General features: G+C 44.8%; 1 protein-coding gene across 2 annotated transcripts in view; it reads left to right on the forward strand.

The window, feature by feature from the left end:
• The window catches only part of LOC139277535 (sodium-dependent lysophosphatidylcholine symporter 1-like), a 50,046-nt gene extending 43,981 nt beyond the window's left edge, over positions 1–6,065 (forward strand). For both annotated transcript variants that reach the window (XM_070896106.1, XM_070896108.1), the window contains exons 13-14: positions 1,906–2,082; positions 3,898–6,065. In XM_070896106.1, the coding sequence (XP_070752207.1) occupies positions 1,906–2,082; positions 3,898–3,937 (217 nt within the window). In that variant the 3' untranslated portion in view covers positions 3,938–6,065. The remainder of the gene's footprint in view (positions 1–1,905; positions 2,083–3,897) is intronic.
• Positions 6,066–20,525: the final 14,460 nt, after the last annotated feature.

Genomic DNA, 20,525 nt, shown 5'->3' on the forward strand with positions numbered 1-20,525 from the left:
ATATTTCTTGAGGCTCAGTGCCCGAAACTGAATGCTTTACTCCAGAGGGGGTCTGACCAAGGCACTGTGTAACTGAAGTGCCACTTCCTCACTTTTGTATTTCCTTGAGATAAAGGCCAACATCCCACTCGTCTTTTTTACTGTGCAATAGTTTTTAGTGATTGTGTACATGGACACCCAAATCCCTTTGCTCTTCCACAGTACCTAGTGTCTCACCATTCAGAAAAACATCCAATTTGTCTTTCTCTGATCCAAAGTGGATAACCTCGCTCTTCCCCACATTGAACTCCATCTGCCATGGTTTGAACTCCATGTCCCTTTGTAACTTTCTGCTCCCATCCACAGTATAACTTACTGTGCCTCCAAACTTAGTTTGAGGCCCTATTGTGCTTTGCCAACAGGCATAGTAAGTACAGACTGCACCTGAAGCATCTTGAGCTCTGGTTAGAGATTTTTTGAATAAATAAATTTGAGACTGTGTGTTGGCGATGAATAATGGATTTGAACAGCTTACGAAAGAATGATTAGTCGCAGTATCTTTGTTTTTCCTAGGAATAATAAGCTAGAGATCTTTAAGATTTATTGATTTTTAAACCTTTTTTCGGAATGAACAATATGCAAAACTGCTAAGAGAACTAAATGGCAAGTAGAACAGCAGCTATTGTGTAACTTAACAACAACTTATTTCTACATTGCACGTAGTAAAATGTCCCAAGGCGCTTCACAGGAGTGTTATAAAAATTTGTCACCGAGCTACATTAGAAGAAATTAGGGCAGATGGCCAAAAGCTTGGTCAAAGGGGTAGGTTATAAGGAGTGTCTTAAAGAAAAAAAAGAGAGGTGGAGAGGTTTAGGGAGGAAATTCTAGAGCTTAGGGCCTCGGGAGCTGAAGGCACGGCCACTGATGGTTGAGCGATTATAATCAGGGATGCTCAAGAGGGCAGAATTTGAGGAGCCCACACATCTCAGGGGAGAGCGTGTTATGGGGCTGGAGGAGATTAGAGATATGGAGGGGAGAGGGGAGGGAACAAGTGGTGGGTTGAGAAATGAGCTGTTACTGGAAGAAGAGAAAAGGAAAGAATTTTCATTCATATACCTTTCATGTTCTCTTGATATCTCAAAGTGTTTGACAGCCAAAGTAGTACATTAGTACATTAATCTCTGCTGTAATGTAAGAAAATACAGCAGCTGACCTGTACACAGGAATGAGATAAATGAGCAGATAATATGTTTTGGTGGTGGTGTTTGAGGGCTAAATGCTGGCAGGACACACAAGACCTCTCCAGCTCTTTGAATAGTGCCATGGGATCTTTTACATCTACCAGAGAGAGCAGTCAGGACCTCAGTTTAACCTTTCGTCTGAACGACAGTACCTCTGACAGTGCAGCACTTCCTCAGCACTACACTAAAGTGTCAGCCTAGATTTATGTGCTCAAGTTTCTGGAGTGAAGCTTGAACCCACACCAACTGACTTGGAGGCGAGAGTGCTATCATTGAGATTGCCAGTGCTACAGAGAGAGAAGGAGGGGACTAATACTGGTCGGAGGAGACTAATGCTGTTCTGTGGGTGCTACCCACTTACATTGTACATTGGATTCAAGACACTTGATCGTTAGTGCAACCTGGCATTTGTTCTAACTGATATTAGTGTAAGTGAGGTGCATGGTGGCGGATGCTGATTCATTGTAACATGCAGTGTTCCAGAATAACATAGATACTTCAGAAGGTCAGGGGTGAATGGACACTGGGCTGTATTGTTGCACCATCCAGTCCCTTCATGGGTTTATATGTTCTTTGTTAAATATATAATTGTGCAGAATATCACTGTGCATAGAAGCTTTCATAATATGTGACATGTTACGAACATAGAGCACTCAGGAGTTCTATCATTTGTGTGTCTGCTCAGTTTTTCAGGTTACAGACCAGGTTCCTGTGAACACATTCCAGCCGTGGCAATGACACTGAAGCTGCTGATAGCACCGGTCCCAATAACGTTGCTGTTGATCGGTTTAATAATATTTTATTTTTATCCTATAAACGAGGCACGAAGAAAAGAATTAAAGGTGGAGCTTGAAGGAGTTGTGTAAGTGTCTGGTCTAATCATCTCTGTAAATGTTTAGTTTATGTATGTGATGAAGAAGAAATGGATGAAACAGCGATTTGGTTCAAGTCTAATTCAGAAGAGTACTACCACAAGGTTTAAAAGTCAGTAAAACTTCACTATAAATAGAACTCTCCTGAATTAGACTCAAGCCAAATCACTGTTGCATCACTTTAGCCAAAGTGTTGCTAGAGTGTCCGTGTTGATGTGTGGAAATGAAGTAGGAGTTTTAGCATCTTTGCAGAATGGCGATGCATGAGGGAATAATTTAAATGTTAACTCATCTGTAGTGTGTACTGTTACTAGAGACAACTAAACAGGTTTTTGTAAGTAGTAGCAGTGAACAACCTCTTCCGCGGTGTGGGGGCAAGAGAAGTGATGCAACAAAATGTATTCAATTTCACATAGTTTGGAAGCGTTAGAATGAAAATGGAAGTTGCCTTTCCTTGCCATATTTGAAATTCTCAGTGCCCCAAATTGGTCTTTAAATGATAGTGTTGTGGGGTAAGCATCTGCACATGAACAATGAACTAATGTAAGGATAGCTTCTCAATCACATACCATCACTGTGGTCCTTTTACACCTTCAGCAGGGAAGAATCAGTTAATTTATCTGTAACTGACACCCTGCTCATGTTAGAAGTAGCAACATCCTGCAGCTTGCCTCACAAGAAAATAAACCACAGAACAAAAATTGTCCATTCCACGCATCAAACCCTTTGACAGACTTTGTACCATATTATGGACACTTGCCTCTCACCCATCTAATCACCTGAGAGAATCTTCTGATTTCAAAATTCTTATCCTTGTTTTCAAATCCCTTCATGACCTCGCTCCTCCCTACCTCTGTAATCTCCTCCAGCCCCACAACCCCGTGAGATGTCTGCACTCTTCTAGTTCTGCCCTCTTGAGCATCTCTGATTATAATCGTTCAAACATGGGTGGCCGTGCCTTATGTTGCCTCGGCCCCAAGCTCTGGAATTCCCTGCCTAAACCGCTCCACCTTGCTCCCTCTCTTTCCTCCTTCAAGACGCTTCTTAAAACCTACCTCTTTGACCAAGCTTTCGATCACCTGGCCTAATTTCTCCTTATGTGGCTCAGTGTCAAATTTGTCTCATAGTACTCCTGTGAAACGAGTTGTACACAAGGTGGAACTCTGTATTACACACAAACTGTTCTAAACATGCGCACAAAATCTTTTATTGGAAGAAATAATGTTTGGGTTATGGCTTCCTCTGATAGTTTCCCTTGTTTTTAATCCCCTGGACCATTACCCACTTTGTGGGCAGAGGCAGGGCAAGGAGGAGGGAGCTGCTGCCCTCTGGCCAATGTTACTGTGTATCCAGCTGTGAGGACCTGTGCAGCTGTGCCCAGTGATTACTATGCTTTCACTCCCCCTGGTTAGTGCCTTTCCACAACAATATGGCTAAAATTCAAGAGTTGGGAGTGGAGAGGAGGGGGATTTAATCATACCTCCTGCCAATGCATACTCTGCTTTACTACTCTAATACATTATATCAATGAATCATTAAGCTAACTTTTCTTAATGATTGAGCAGCTATTCAGAGCTCATTGCTGCAGCATTTTTTTCCTTGTGAGACACACTTTTGCACTGGAAAATGGGCCCACAATGTTGCACATGAAAAATTACAGTACTAATTACAATCATCAAACACAAAGGCAAATGAAGGAACTGAAACGATCAGAGAGAGTTGCTTTGTGCTGGTGTCCTGAATCGTACTGTTGATTATTGTGTAATTTTATAACCGATGACTTTGTCTCTCTCTCTGTCTAATAGAAAAGGCTGGGAAGTGGAACTGGAAGAGAATTCACTTTAAAAACAAGCACGTTTATTGTAAGAACTGACCGTTGTGGATTCTGGCTTCAGTTGGATTGAGGCGCAGAATTCTTGGAATGCAGATGTGAGGGCTCGTGGTCAGCAAAGTGCGCCTCCTTGTGTAAATAACCGAATGTGGCTGATCACTGAGCTGCCACATAGATACAGCACTAAAATGGAGACTGAAGCAGACCTTAACAAACCAAACATCGCCTCTTTACCCATCACGGCCGCAACACAACCTGAAACTAAAATAAAGGGAGTTTATGTTTTAGTATTTTTATTTTTAAAAACCATGTTTCCCAGTTTGTATCAAACCGCACAATAAACTCAACCTTCTGCATGCAGGGGAACTTCCTGAGAAGAGCTGAGCAGCCTCCGGTGCTTTGAACGGAGGTGTGGGGGCTGTGTGAGTAGATTACTTCTTAGTTGCTGCCTCCTCCCTTTGTCGCTGCTGTGCTGTACCTCATAAATAAGGTCACTGATTTGTGGGTTTCACTGAAAATGGACAGAATATGAAATGTGATCCCACAAAAGCAGGTAAAATGTTCAGTCTCATGTAATAAAAACAGAATTTAACTTATGTAATCACAGTTAAGCAGTTGGCCAAGTAATAAATGGATGGAATCACAGAATGCTAGCTGCAAAATGGAAGTTTTAAAACAAGAAATTCCTTGTAATAAAAATTGAATTTTGCTTTTACAGTCATTGTAAACCAATAGTTGAGAGACCTTGATCCTTTATAAATGGGTTCCTCTAGTGACACACATGCTGCATTTACAAACACAGGAGAAGTATTTATTGTATTTTTCAGCAAACCATTATAAGTATGTTTGTTAAAAGGAGTTAATCCTATACATATTGCCACAAACAGCACTCCACATTGGAACCAAACTTTTGTTTTTGCCTCTATGTAGGGAGGGGGTGGGGAGGGGAGGGGAGAGAGGTGTGGCTCAATCAGTGCTGTCGTCTAATCCCGAACCCTCTTTTGTGCTTTTGTTTCTGCACTGAGCCATTACCTAAAACAGTAGTACCTTATGCTAGAAAAAAGATGTCATCACAGAACCAGGACTCTTGAGATGAACAGCTGTTTTCATTTTATTTTTTTAAATATAACCAAAAGCTCTCGCGATAAATGCTCCAGGATTCTTGTACTGTTTCCAGAGGAACAATTGCTCAGTGCATCAGCCAAATGATAATTATATAAAAATACATGACCAATAGGAGCAAGGTGGATGTGTGCCATGAGATATGTAAATGCTGCAATGTTGCTTTGGTAATGTTAACGGATTTTTATAACTTTGAAGATAACATGCTTCGGAGGATGACCTGTTCTGTTTTTGCCCCACTGTACAGCTGGTGATGGTTCTGAGAATATTCTGTTGCTGTTGGATTTGTTTTTAGAGCACTGATGTCATTCATGTTGCAAGCAGCTTTTTGGGCACGCAGCTAAGCATAACCACTTCCTGCCCACATTTATTACTAACATTTAATGACTTAAAATAAAAAGAATTGAGCTGACTGTCGATACTCGGATGCATAATGACTATGGACAATGAGTAACCTTTCAATGTGGCTCAATAGGATTGTAACGTTTATCATCACAAAGTAGGTGAGATATGCCTCAATAGAGAAAATTAACAGATGCAAGGTATAAAACATGGACGGATGTTTATCTGCACCGGACTACAATGAATAATCGTGCTGTATCAGCCTGAGATAGTCACACAATCTGTGCATTCAAGTAGGGAAACATTTGACACCTCCATGAGGAGACTTGCAAAAACTGCGATGAAATCCAGTGAGCAAAATGATTTTGTGCAGTAAGGCAGCATAAACCGGTTGTTCCCAATAACTGACATGGGATAACCAGATCATGATGATTTAAAAACCTAATTAACATCAGAAAAATATCCCTGGGAGAAGGGTGAAGCAACCAAAATGAGCCTGTATTAACTGTCCAGCGAACAATCTGTGGCATAATTTGTATTATGATATTTCCACTGATTGTGTATGTGTTTAGGAAATAACAATTTATTGTAACCATTTCTGAAAACTTTAGTTCTGTGTAAGAATTTGCTCAACATTTTGTATTTTGCAGGGTGGGACTTGATGTACATTTATTTTTTGCTGTGCTCAAAATCTATATATTAATTAAAAAAGCATATTGGTCTCTTCTTTTGAGCGTTCTTATTGACCAGTAATAATTATGTGACTGTAGTGTCTCTTTCTAGCAAATCTTTTTAGCTTAGATAAACTTCTGATTTTCTGTATTCCATTACCGGGTTCTGGGCCAATGTTGGTTAAAGGCAGGCTGCGTAGGGTTTTGGTGGTTTCAGTTTGGACAGCAATAACAACCTACACCAATACTCATAAATCCCAAACTCGATTTGTTAGACTTGAGCCCCCATAATGAACATCAGCATTAAAGTAAGTCCTCTTTTCTTTTATCAGACCTCACTCTATAGTTTCTCCCTATCCCCACCCCAGCCCTCACTAACTCTTCAATGAGACACACCTCATTAATGCTTGACCCACTCCCGACTCAGTTTCTGGCCATGCTACTATGACTCCCCTCATCTTGGGCATTGCTTCTCCCTTTTCAAAACAACTACACTTGCTCTACTTCTTAAATAGCCTATCTCAACCCTTCTGTCCTATTCCATTATAGCTCCCATTTCCAACTTTCCTTTTCTCTGAAGGCTATTCATTATGTTGCTATCATAAACTCATGCACACCTCTCTCGCAACTCTGTTTGAATACTTAAATGGAGCAAAGCCAATGGATCTGGCCCAGATAACTTGGAGTCAAAGATTGGCAGGCAAAATTGCCTTTAAAGAGGAGATGATTCAGGTACAGTCGAGGTACATTCCCACAAGAAGGAAAGGGAGGGCAACTAAAGCCAGAACTCCCTGGATGATGAAAAAGATAGAGAGTAAGATGAAGCAGAAAAAAGGGGTGTATGACAGATGTCAGGTTGAGATACAAGTGAGAATCAGGCTGAATGTAAAACATTCAGAGGGGAAGTGAAAAAGGAAATAAGTGGCAAAGAGAGTATGAAAATAGATTGGCAGCTAATATAAAAGGGAATCCAAAAGTATTCTATCTGCATATAAATAGTAAATGGGTACTAAGAGGAGGGGTGGGGTCAATTAGGATCCAAAATGGAGACCTATGCATGGAGGCAGAGGGCATAGTTGAGGTACTAAATGAACGCTTTGCATCTGTCTTTACCAAGGAAGAAGATACTGCCGACGTCATAGTGAAAGAGGAGGTAGTTGATATTGGATGAGATAACAATTGATAAGCAGGAGGTATTACAAAGGCTGGCTATGCTTAAAGTAGTTAAGTCACCAGGACCAGATGGGATGCATCCCGGGATGCTGAGGGAAGTAAAGATGGAACTTGCGGAGGTACTGGTCATAATCTTCCTTGGATACGGGGCTGGGCCAGAGGACTGGAGAATTGCAAATGTTACACCACTGTTCAAAAAAGGGGGTAAGAAGATGAGAAGGGGGATTTAATAATGGGAAATGTGGAAATGGCTGAGACTTTAAACAATTATTTTGCTTCGGTCTTCACAGTGGAAGATACAAAAACCATGCCAAAAATTGCTGGTCATAGGAATGTGGGAAGGGAGGACCTTGAGACAATCACTATCACTAGCGGGGTAGTGCTGGACAGGCTAATGGGACTCAAAGAAGACAAGTCCCCGGGTCCTGATGAAATACATCCCAGGGTACTAAAAGAGATGGTGGAAGTTATAGCAGATGCATTCGTTATAATCTACCAAAATTCTCTGGACTGGGGAGGTACAAGCGGATTGGAAAACAGCTAATGTAACGCCTCTGTTTAAAAAAGGGGGCAGACAAAAGTCAGGTAACTATAGGCCGGTTAGTTTAACATCTGTAGTGGGGAAAATGCTTGAAACTATCATTAAGGAAGAAATAGCGGGACATCTAGGTAGGAACAGTGCAATCAAGCAGACGCAACATGGATTCATGAAGGGGAAATCATGTTTAACTAATTTACTGGAATTCTTTGAGGATATAACGAGCATGGTGGATAGAGGTGTACCGATGGCTGTGGTGTATTTAGATTTCCAAAAGGCATTCGATAAGGTGCCACAAAAAAGGTTACTGCAGAAGAGGAAATGTATTAGCATGGATAGAGAATTGGCTGGCGAATAGAAAGCAGAGAGTCGGGATAAATGGGTCCTTTTCGGGTTGGAAATCGGTGGTTAGTGGTGTGCCATAGGGATCGGTGCTGGGACCACAACTGTTTACAATATACATAGATGACCTGGAAGAGGGGACAGAGTGTAGTGTAACAAAATTTGCAGATGACACAAAAATTAGTGGGAAAGCGGGTTGTGTAGAGGACACAGAGAGGCTGCAAAGAGATTTAGATAGGTTAATCGAATGGGCTAAGGTTTGGCAGATGGAATACAATGTCGGAAAGTGTGAGGTCATCCACCTTGGAAAGAAAAACAGTAAAAGGGAATATTATTTGAATGGGGAGAAATTACAACATGCTGAGTTGCAGAGGGACCTGGGGGTCCTTGTGCATGAATCCCAAAAAGTTAGTTTGCAGGTGCAGCAGGTAATCAGGAAGGCGAATGGAATGTTGGCCTTCATTGCAAGAGGGATGGAGTACAAAAGCAGGGAGTTCCTGCTGCAACTGTATAGGGTATTGGTAAGGCCGCACCTGGAGTACTGCGTGCAGTTTTGGCCACCTTACTTAAGGAAGGATATACTGGCTTTGGAGGGGGTACAGAGACGATTCACTAGGCTGATTCCGGAGATGAAGGGGTTACCTTATGATGATAGATTGAGTAGACTGGGTCTTTACTCGTTGGAGTTCAGAAGGTTGAGGGGTGATCTTATAGAAACATTTAAAATAATGAAAGGGATAGACAAGATAGAGGCGGAGAGGTTGTTTCCACTGGTAGGGGAGACTAGAACTAGGGGGCACAGCCTCAAAATACGGGGGAGCCAATTTAAAACCGAGTTGAGAAGGAATTTCTTCTCCCAGAGGGTTGTGAATCTGTGGAATTCTCTGCCCAAGGAAGCAGTTGAGGCTAGCTCATTGAATGTATTCAAGTCACAGATAGATAGATTTTTAACCAATAAGGGAATTAAGGGTTACTGGGAGCGGGCGGGTAATTGGAGCTGAGTCCACGGCCAGATCAGCCATGATCTTATTGAATGGCGGAGCAGGCTCGAGGGGCTAGATGGCCTACTCCTGTTCCTAATTCTTATGTTCTTTTGTTATGTAAACCCAGCAACTACAGGCCAGTCAGTTTGACCTCAGGGATGGGGAAGCTTTTAAAAACAATCAGGAACAAAATTAACAGTCACTTGGACAAATATGAACTAATTAAGAAAAGCCAGCATGGATTTGTTAAAGGTAAATCATGTTTAATTAATTTGATTGAGTTTTTTGACAAGGTAACAGAGAGGGTTGATGAGGGTAATGCAGTGTACATGAACTTCCAAACGGCATTTGATAAAGTGCCACATAATAGGCTTACCAGCAAAGCTTACTGCCCAAGTTGATTTCACATTTTCACCTAAATTATAATTCCAAATTTTCATCCATCACCCTATAGTGTTGAATTAGAACTGTATGACACCTTATAGTTGTTGCAGGTTCTTTATATATACTGTAACTCTGATTTAGAAAGTTTAGCAATTTCATATACCTGTAGTTCCAAAATATAGGGCAGGTCAGTGTCAAACTTAACTCGCTCAGTGGCTTGTGGTTGTATTACTGCCTCCGCCTTGTTGGCTGAACCAATGGAAACTCACTCGATCTGTTCTATATCTACAACTTGGGCTTACTTCAACAGAGCCTGTGTGCAGAATCTTTGTTTTGTAGCTACTTATAGCATCCCAAATAATTTATTATGATGACCAAAAGCTTAGTCAAAGAGGTAGGTCAAGAAGGTCCTTAAAACTTACCACTTTGACCAAGCTTTTGGTTTATGCGGCTCGGTGTCAAATTTTTTAAATCTCATAATACTCCTGTGAAGCACCTTGTGATGTTTCATTACGTTAAAGGTGCTATATAAATACAAGTTGTTTTAAGGAGCATCTTAAAGGAGGAAAGAGAGGTGAAGAGGTTTAGTGAGGGAATTCCAGAGTGTAGGGCCTAGGCAGCTGAAGGCATGGCCGCCAATGGTGGACCGATTAAAATCAGGGATGCGCAATGTTCAAGAGGGCAGAATTAGAGGAGCGCAGATATCTTGGGGGCGGGGGGGGGGGCGGTTGTGGGGCCAGAGGAGATGCAGAGATAGGGAGGGGGCAAGGGCTTGGAAGGATTTGAAAACAAGGATGAGAATTTTAAAATCAAGCCGTTCCTCAACCGGGAGCCAATGTAGGTCAGTGATAAAGGGGTGATGGGTGAACAGGACTTGATGTGAGCTAGGGCACGGGCAGCAGCATTTTGCAAGATCTCTAGTTTACATAGGGTAGAATGTGGGAGGCCGGCCAGGAGTGCATTGGAATAGTCAAGTCTAGAGATAACAACGGCATGGATGAGAGTTTCAGCAGCGGATGAGCTGAGGCAGGGACAGAGATGGGCAATGTTATGGAGGTGGAAATAGGCGATATTAGTTATGCCATGGATATGTGGTTAGAAGCTCATTTCAGGGTCAAATATGACACCAAGGTTACTAACAGTCTGGTTCAACCTCAGATAGAGGCTAGGGAGAGGGATGAAGTCAATGGCTATGGAATGGAATTTGTAAAAGGGACCGAAGACAATGGCTTCGGTCTTCCCAATATTTAATTGGAGAAGAATTCTGCTCATCTAATACTGGATGTCGGTCAAACATTCTGCCAACTTAGAGACCGTGGAGGGATCGAGAGAAGTGGCAGTGAGGTAGAGCTGGGTGTCATCAGTGTACCTGTGGAAATTGACACTGTGTTTTTGGATGATGTCGCCGAGGGGCAGCATATATAGGAGAAATAGGAGGGCATCAAGGATAGATCCTTGCGGGACCCCAGAAGTAATAATGCTGTTAGAAATAACCAATGTACGGCTATCCCTGGTCACTTTAATAATCAGGATTAACTGTAAACCAATATGGTGGGTATATTGTGTTTAATCAGAGTTTAAGATGGAATATAACATGCTAGTTATACCAAAAACATACTACCATGATAATTAGCTGATACTGATCCGATCAGACAAACGGGTAGCACACTTGAGCAGTTCTTTGGCTTGCGGCCTCTCTTTCTTTTGTCTAGAGCCTCCTTCGGCAGAGCATGGGATCACTCAAAGAGTGTTTGACCAGCCCGACTTCTGTATCACTTTCATCTCCACTGTCTGTGGGGGCAGATTTCAGGAGGTTACTTTTATTCCCTTTTTAGGTGTGGTCCTGAAATGGGATATTGACATGATCTTTTGATGTATAGAGGTTCCCCTAAAAGCTCAGTTCCCAATGGGGCTTCGAGTTCTTTGTCTTGATTCTTGTGTCAGTGCCCTCCCTAAAGATGTCTCAAGTTCTTTTCCACATGTCTCTTGTTTATACTTACTCAGTGTTTTTTCAATGTAATTCATCTTATCTCTCTCATCTCTATCCTCTCTGGTACAATCATGAGGCCCAAACCAGAAAACTGCTCGCTTTAGGGTCGTGATCTCCTTTACGACATCATTGCTTACGTTAACTTCCCCAACTTCTATCCATTCTAAGTCTTTCTATAACACATTAACTTTTACTTATCTTTGCAAGTGTTCTGTTAAGCTAACTTAAATTCTTTCTTATCATTATAACTTGAATGTTAATAATAAAAAAGAGCTTAGTTGGTTAAATCAAAAGACATAAACAAAGTTGAAGTCTTAACTTGGAAACAACAGATAATGATTCTCAGTGCAACATCTCAGCAGGGAACTGAAACATTAGCATATCTAAGCATCTATCTAGTCTGAGGAGACTTGTCGTCTCCAGTTCAACACAACCATGTAAACACAGCATTTTTCGCGTCACAGTTCTATTCGCATAACCATATACATTTTGTACACCCCTAATTTCTAACAATGTGGAAGTGGGAAGAGAAGCCATTGCAAGTGATTCTCTGGCTATGACTGGATAGATAAGAAAGTAACCAGGTGAGTGCAGTTCCACCCAGCTGAACGACTGTGGAAAGACAATGGAGTGGCCAACCATGTCAAATGCAGCAGACAGGTCGAGAAGGACAAGGAGGGATAGTTTAACATTGTCAAAAAGGATGTCATCTGTGACTTTGATGAGAGTTATTTCGGTATTGTGGCAGGGATTAAAACATGGATTTCCGGGAAAGATGGGCACAGATTTGGGAGGCAAGAACACATTCAAGAACTTTAGAGAGGAAAGGGAGGTTGGAGATGGGGCGGTAGTTTGCAAGGACGAAGGGGTCAAGGGTTGATTTTTTGAGGAGAGGAATGATGATGGCAGATTTGAAGGAGAGGGAGCGAGAACCAATAACAGCTAACATGGGGGCCAGAAAGGGAAGCTGGGTGGTCAGCAGTTTAGTGGGAATAGGTTCGAGGGAGCAGGAGGTGGGTCTCATGAACAACATGAGCTCGGGATGGCATGAGGGGAGATAGGAGAGAAAATAGAGAAAGTTGTGAGTTCAGGGCTAGGGCAGGGAGAAACTTTAGAGGAAGTTTGCCCGGTGAGCTAGGGGAAGGGAAGCAAGTGGCAGAGGCAGCTAAAAGGATGGTCTCACTCATAGTGACAAAAAGTACATTGGTCATTCAGATACTGTTCTACAAGTGGTAGGAAGTCAGTCAATTGTAAGTTTTAGAATTAACAAAGTTTAAATTTATCCCAATTGCAAGACCCTCAACACATTTCAAGCAATTATATGAAAACTATGATATTCACGATCTTCATATATGTGGAATGACTTTACATTTAGTTGTAATTCTGTACATTTACCTATCATAATGATTAGATTGTATATAATACAATATATACCAGATTGTGCATTTTCTACAGTACAGTTACAGATGCATTAGTTTAGAATATGAAAACAAAATTTAGAATATATACCAACCATCTGGCAGTGAAGTAAACTTAACAATTTGAATCATATTATGTTTAGGAAACTGGCAATCCTTTATGTTTCGGTTACTGTAAGAGTATGTGGCAATAAATTGTGTCTATTAACAAAATTGGCAATCTCACTCAGGAACACCACCTAATGACTGGTGTGGGAAATGATTTATTCGGTGTTGTTTTGCTGCACACTTGTTCCAATATGCATAATAAAGAAGGGGAGAAATTCTCATTGTTTGCACCTCCCTTTAGCACCCCGGGGTCACTAACAGGACGCAAACCATTTCTCGCCTGGGGTGGGGGGGGGGGGTGGGGTGCTATGCTGGCAATGATGCCACGTGGGTCGTGAACCTGCTTGTGGAGCAAAAAGTAAAGGGAGGGTGCGCGCCGCCATTTTTTCCCCCCAGCCTTTCGTTGCTTATTTTGCGGGGTCTGTGCCTCGTAGCACTCTGCTTCTGTGCCGGGCTATGACCACGGTTCCACGCATCCCCAGTGGCCTAGCTTCGGCCCCTTTCCCCACTGCAGAACTCACAGAATGACTTCCCCTTTAACGGAAGGGGAGTGTTATGTATGATGTGTGTATCGTCCCAGTACCTTAAATGTATTGTAAGTACTATGCCACACCACAGAGGGCGCTGCGGTGGGAAACCCTGGTAGTACCTGTAACAAAGGCTATATAAGGCTGACCACCACACCTGGGAGGACGAAGTTCACAGCAGTTAGACTTACACCAGACCGTGTGGAGTCAGTGATTTGTGTGCTACATACACCACATTGACAACGAGGAAGCGGACGAACTCCACGCAACCATGGCTACTCTGGGTTCGCTAAAGGATTTTACCGTGGGCAATGATTTGGAGGCCTTTACGGAAAGGCTCGAGTACTACTTCACAGCAAATTACCTGACGGAGGACACATACGCAATGAGAGATAAGCGTAAGGCGATATTGCTCTCCAGTTGTGGAGATGAGGTTTACTGTCTCATCAGGGATTTGCTGGCACCTTGGAGCGCCAGGGACAAGTCATACGAGGAGCTGACTGAACTCATTCGTGACCAGTTGAAACCGAAGGAGAGCATCCATATGGCCAGATACAAATTTTACCATCACTGCAGATCTGAGGGCCAGGATGTCACCAAATATGCTGCAGACCTCAGGAGACTCGCGGCGCTGTGTGATTTTGGCGCACACCTTGATGAGGCTTTGCGGGACGTTTTCGTTATGGGGATTGGCCACGAGGGCCTCCTTCACAAGCTGCTGGCCACGGAACCCACAGTCACTCTGACTACGTGTGCGGGAAGTGTATCCACCTCAAGCTCCTGACGGTCCGCATTACGGAATTGGAGCTGAGGGTGGATTCACTCTGGAGCATCCACGATGCTGAGAATGACGTGAGTATCACGTGTAGTGAGTTGGTCTTACTGCAGGGAAAGGGTCCACAGCCAGATAGGGAATGGAAGACCAGCAGGAAGAGTAGTGCAAGGAAGGTAGTGCAGGGGTCCCCTGTGGTCATCCCCCTGCAAAACAGATACACCGTTTTGAGTACTGTTGAGGGGAATGACTCATCAGGGGAGGGCAGCAGCAGCCAAGTTCATGGCACCGTGGCTGGCTCTGCTGCACAGGAGGGCAAGAAAAAGAGTGGGAGAGCAATAGTGATAGGGGATTCAATGGTGAGGGGAATAGATAGGCGTTTCTGCGGCCGCGACCGAGACTCCAGGATGGTATGTTGCCTCCCTGGTGCAAGGGTCAAGGATGTCTCGGAGCGGGTGCAGGACATTCTGAAATGGGAGGGAGAACAGCCAGTTGTCGTGGTGCACATTGGTACCAACAACATAGGTAAAAAAAAGGGATGAGGTCCTACGAAACGAATTTAAGGAGCTAGGAGCTAAATTAAAAAGTAGGACCTCAAAAGTAGTAATCTTGGGATTGCTACCAGTGCCACGTGATAGTCAGAGTAGGAATCGCAGGATAGCGCAGATGAATACGTGGCTTGAGCAGTGGTGCAGCAGGGAGGGATTCAAATTCCTGGGGCATTGGGACCGGTTCTGGGGGAGGTGGGACCAGTACAAACCGGACGGTCTGCACCTGGGCAGGACCGGAACCAATGTCCTAGGGGGAGTGTTTGCTAGTGCTGTTGGGGAGGATTTAAACTAATATGGCAGGGGGATGGGAACCAATGCAGGGAGACAGAGGGAAACAAAAAGGAGGCAAAAGCAAAAGACAGAAAGGAGATGAGGAAAAGTGGAGGGCAGAGAAACCCAAGGCAAAGAACAAAAAGGGCCACTGTACAGCAAAATTCTAAAAGGACAAAGGGTGTTAAAAAAACAAGCCTGAAGGCTTTGTGTCTTAATGCAAGGAGTATCCGCAATAAGGTGGATGAATTAATTGTGCAAATAGATGTTAACAAATATGATGTGATTGGGATTACGGAGACGTGGCTCCAGGATGATCAGGGCTGGGAACTCAACATTCAGGGGTATTCAACATTCAGGAAGGATAGAATAAAAGGAAAAGGAGGTGGGGTAGCATTGCTGGTTAAAGAGGAGATTAATGCAATAGTTAGGAAAGACATTAGCTTGGATGATGTGGAATCTATATGGGTAGAGCTGCAGAACACCAAAGGGAAAAAAACGTTAGTAGGAGTTGTGTACAGACCTCCAAACAGTAATAGGGATGTTGGGGAGGGCATCAAACAGGAAATTAGGGGTGCATGCAATAAAGGTGCAGCAGTTATAATGGGTGACTTTAATATGCACATAGATTGGGCTAGCCAAACTGGAAGCAATACGGTGGAGGAGGATTTCCTGGAGTGCATAAGGGATGGTTTTCTAGACCAATATGTTGAGGAACCAACTAGGGGGGAGGCCATCTTAGACTGGGTGTTGTGTAATGAGAGAGGATTAATTAGCAATCTCATTGTGCGAGGCCCCTTGGGGAAGAGTGACCATAATATGGTGGAATTCTGCATTAGGATGGAGAATGAAACAGTAAATTCAGAGACCATGGTCCAGAACTTAAAGAAGGGTAACTTTGAAGGTATGAGGCGTGAATTGGCTAGGATAGATTGGCGAATGATACTTAGGGGGTTGACTGTGGATGGGCAATGGCAGACATTTAGAGACCGCATGGATGAATTACAACAATTGTACATTCCTGTCTGGCGTAAAAATAAAAAAGGGAAGGTGGCTCAACCGTGGCTATCTAGGGAAATCAGGGATAGTATTAAAGCCAAGGAAGTGGCATACAAATTGGCCAGAAATAGCAGCGAACCTGGGGACTGGGAGAAATTTAGAACTCAGCAGAGGAGGACAAAGGGTTTGATTAGGGCAGGGAAAATGGAGTACGAGAAGAAGCTTGCAGGGAACATTAAGGCGGATTGCAAAAGTTTCTATAGGTATGTAAAGAGAAAAAGGTTAGTAAAGACAAACGTAGGTCCCCTGCAGTCAGAATCAGGGGAAGTCATAACGGGGAACAAAGAAATGGCAGACCAATTGAACAAGTACTTTGGTTCGGTATTCACTAAGGAGGATACAAACAACCTTCCGGATATAAAAGGGGTCAGAGGGTCGAGTAAGGAGGGAGAACTGAGGGGAATCTTTATTAGTCGGGAAATTGTGTTGGGGAAATTGATGGGATTGAAGGCCGATAAATCCCCAGGGCCTGATGGACTGCATCCCAGAGTACTTAAGGAGGTGGCCTTGGAAATAGCGGATGCATTGACAGTCATTTTCTAATATTCCATTGAATCTGGATCAGTTCCTATGGAGTGGAGGGTAGCCAATGTAACCCCACTTTTTAAAAAAGGAGGGAGAGAGAAAACAGGGAATTATAGACCGGTCAGCCTGACCTCAGTAGTGGGTAAAATGATGGAATCAATTATTAAGGATGTCATAGCAGTGCATCTGGAAAATGGTGACATGATAGGTCCAAGTCAGCATGGATTTGTGAAAGGGAAATCATGCTTGACAAATCTTCTGGAATTTTTTGAGGATGTTTCCAGTAAAGTGGACAAAGGAGAACCAGTTGATGTGGTATATTTGGACTTTCAGAAGGCTTTCGACAAGGTCCCACACAAGAGATTAATGTGCAAAGTTAAAGCACATGGGATTGGGGGTAGTGTGCTGACGTGGATTGAGAACTGGTTGTCAGACAGGAAGCAAAGAGTAGGAGTAAACGGGTACTTTTCAGAATGGCAGGCAGTGACTAGTGGGGTGCCGCAAGGTTCTGTGCTGGGGCCCCAGCTGTTTACATTGTACATTAATGATTTAGACGAGGGGATTAAATGCAGTATCTCCAAATTTGCGGATGACACTAAGTTGGGTGGCAGTGTGAGCTGCGAGGAGGATGCTATTAGGCTGCAGAGTGACTTGGATAGGTTAAGTGAGTGAGCAAATGCATGGCAGATGAAGTATAATGTGGATAAATGTGAGGTTATCCACTTTGGTGGTAAAAACAGAGAGACAGACTATTATCTGAATGGTGACAGATTAGGAAAAGGGAAGGTGCAACGAGACCTGGGTGTCATGGTACATCAGTCATTGAAGGTTAGCATGCAGGTACAGCAGGCGGTTAAGAAAGCAAATGGCATGTTGGCCTTCATAGCGAGGGGATTTGAATACAGGGGCAGGGAGGTGTTGCTACAGTTGTACAGGGCCTTGGTGAGGCCACACCTGGAGTATTGTGTACAGTTTTGGTCTCCTAACTTGAAGAAGGACATTCTTGCTATTGAGGGAGTGCAGCGAAGATTCACCAGACTGATTCCCGGGATGGCGGGACTGACCTATCAAGAAAGACTGGATCAACTGGGCTTGTATTCACTGGAGTTCAGAAGAATGAGAGGGGACCTCATGGAAACGTTTAAAATTCTGACGGGTTTAGACAGGTTAGATGCAGGAAGAATGTTCCCAATGTTGGGGAAGTCCAGAACCAGGGGTCACAGTCTGAGGATAAGGGGTAAGCCATTTAGGACCGAGATGAGGAGAAACTTCTTCACCCAGAGAGTGGTGAACCTGTGGAATTCTCTACCACAGAAAGTAGTTGAGGCCAATTCACTAAATATATTTAAAAGGGAGTTAGATGAAGTCCTTACTACTCGGGGGATCAAGGGTTATGGCGAGAAAGCAGGAAGGGGGTACTGAAGTTTCATGTTCAGCCATGAACTCATTGAACGGCGGTGCAGGCTAGAAGGGCTGAATGGCCTGCTCCTGCACCTATTTTCTATGTTTCTATGTTTCTATGACAAAGGCCATCGCCATCAGCCGGGCATATATGACCTCGACTTGCAGCACCAAGCAAATGATCCACACAGTCTCAAACCCGGCAGGCACTGTCCACAGGATAGCGCCCACCACAGACAAAACTGCAGAACGTGCCTCTGCCCGGGGCAGAGAGCATGGACCTCGGAGTCCTGGAGCTCAGAGTCCGCCGAGGGGGGCCAATCAAGCAGCACCATGCTGGCGCTGTGGAGGAAGCCATGGGGCTCACCGGTGCAGGTTTGCGGAGTATACGTGCAATACCTGCCACGTTAAAGGCCACCTTCAGCGTATGTATAAAAGAAATCGGACTCACCGTGTGGCTGAGGAGATGGGGGGTGATCCACTGTTCAGCGAGGAGCAGGTAGAAGAAGATGAGGTGCTTGGACTGTATACGTGTACTGACGATTCGCCCCCACTGATAAGTGAAGTAAAAATCAACGGAGTCCCAGTGAGTATGGAAGTGGACATGGGCTTGGGTCCGTCGTTGATGAGTCGGAGAACTTTTGATAAACTGTGGATTAACCCAGCTGCACGACCCAAGCTGGTCCCGGTCACGGTGAAGCTGCATACCTACACCAGGAAACTGATACCTGTTCTTGGCAGAGCGATGGTGCAGGTATCCCACCGGGACGAGACGCACGCTTTACCTTTGTGGGTTGTTGCAGGCGATGGGCCGACACTCCTCGGCCGGAGGTGGATGGGGACGGTCCGTGGGAGCTGGGAAGACTTCATTCCTCCACAGGCTGCTGCTCCCCGGGGTGCTGCCGTGCCCCAGGTCCCCAGAGAGCAGCGCCGACCGAGCTGGAGCTGCAGCCTCAATCCCCCCACAGGCAAGTCCCAGGCCTGGACCTCACACCGAGATCCTGCAGCCCCCGCCCCCACAGGCAAGCAGCCCTGCACAGAGGGGCCTAAGGTGGGGTGGGGGGTTGAGCCGGCGGGGCGCTGCGGGCGGGGTGCTGAGGCATCCAGGGGCCGGCGGTTCGGAAGGGCCCCGCAGAGGAAGAGGCCGTTGGGCGGGCCCCGCCGAGGAGCTGGTAGCGTCAGGCGGCGGCCATGCCAGCCGCAGGGGAGGCCGCTACGGAGGCCGCAGGGGACGCGGCAAGTGCGGCCGCTGGAGAGGCCACGATGGCCGCAGGAGAGGCGGCAAGTCAGGTGGCAGCGGAGGGGAGCAGAGGCTGCGACGGCGGAGGGCATCCGGAGCGGCGGAGAAGAAGATGGCGGCAGCATCGTGTCGGAGCTGCAGAGCATCAAAGATGGCGGCGCCCAAGGAGAAGCCTCGTGGAATCCTCCTGCATCAAAGATGGCGCCTTAAAGAGGAAATGCACCCGGGAGTCTTAAAAGGGCCTTACAAAGAGGTGGTCCCCACAAAGGACTTCTGTTTGGCAGAGCGAGTCTAAAATGAGCTATGTTAATGTGAGATAGTGAATTTATAATAAGAATTACTTTTTTTATGCTGAATGGCCACTGTATTTGTGTAAAATAATGGATGAAGTACAATTAATGATAACGGCTAACAAGGAAATCAAGGTTTCGCTACTAGTCAATAACCAGTTAATGTACCAGATAATATGTACCATACTAACGCACTGTCTATGCCCACCTGCCTTCCGTTGGACAAGTCTGATGTTATGTAATGATGTGTGTATCGTCCCAGTACCTTAAATGTATTGTAAGTACTATGCCACACCACAGAGGGAGCTGCGGTGGGAAACCCTGGTAGTACCTGTAACAAAGGCTCTATAAGGCTGACCACCACACCTGGGAGGCACTCTGGAGCTGAACAATAAAGGACGAAGGTCACAGCAGTTAGACTTACACCAGACCGTGTGGAGTCAGTGATTTGTGTGCTACATACACCACAGGGAGGGCTCTGTTCTCGCCACCTACAGTACGCAGACAACGCTTGCGTCTGCACACATTCAGAGGCTGAACTCCAAGTCATCGTCAACATCTTCACCGAGGCGTACGAAAGCATGGGCCTTACACTAAACATTAGTAAGACAAAGGTCCACCAACCTGACCCCGCCACACAGCACTGCCCCCCAGTCATCAAGATCCATGGCACAGCTCTGGACAACGTGGACCACTTTCCATACCTCGGGAGCCTATCATCTGCTAGGGCAGACATCGACGACGAGGTTCAACATCACCTCCAGTGCGCCAGCACAGCCTTCAGCCCCCTGAGGGTGTTCGAAGACCAGGACCTCAAATCTGGCACCAAGCTCATGGTCTACAGGGCTGTAGTGATACCCGCCCTCCTGTATGGCTCAGAGACGTGGACCATATAC

This window comes from Pristiophorus japonicus, chromosome 12 (genome assembly GCF_044704955.1).
Source record: "Pristiophorus japonicus isolate sPriJap1 chromosome 12, sPriJap1.hap1, whole genome shotgun sequence".
Taxonomy (NCBI): domain Eukaryota; kingdom Metazoa; phylum Chordata; class Chondrichthyes; family Pristiophoridae; genus Pristiophorus; species Pristiophorus japonicus.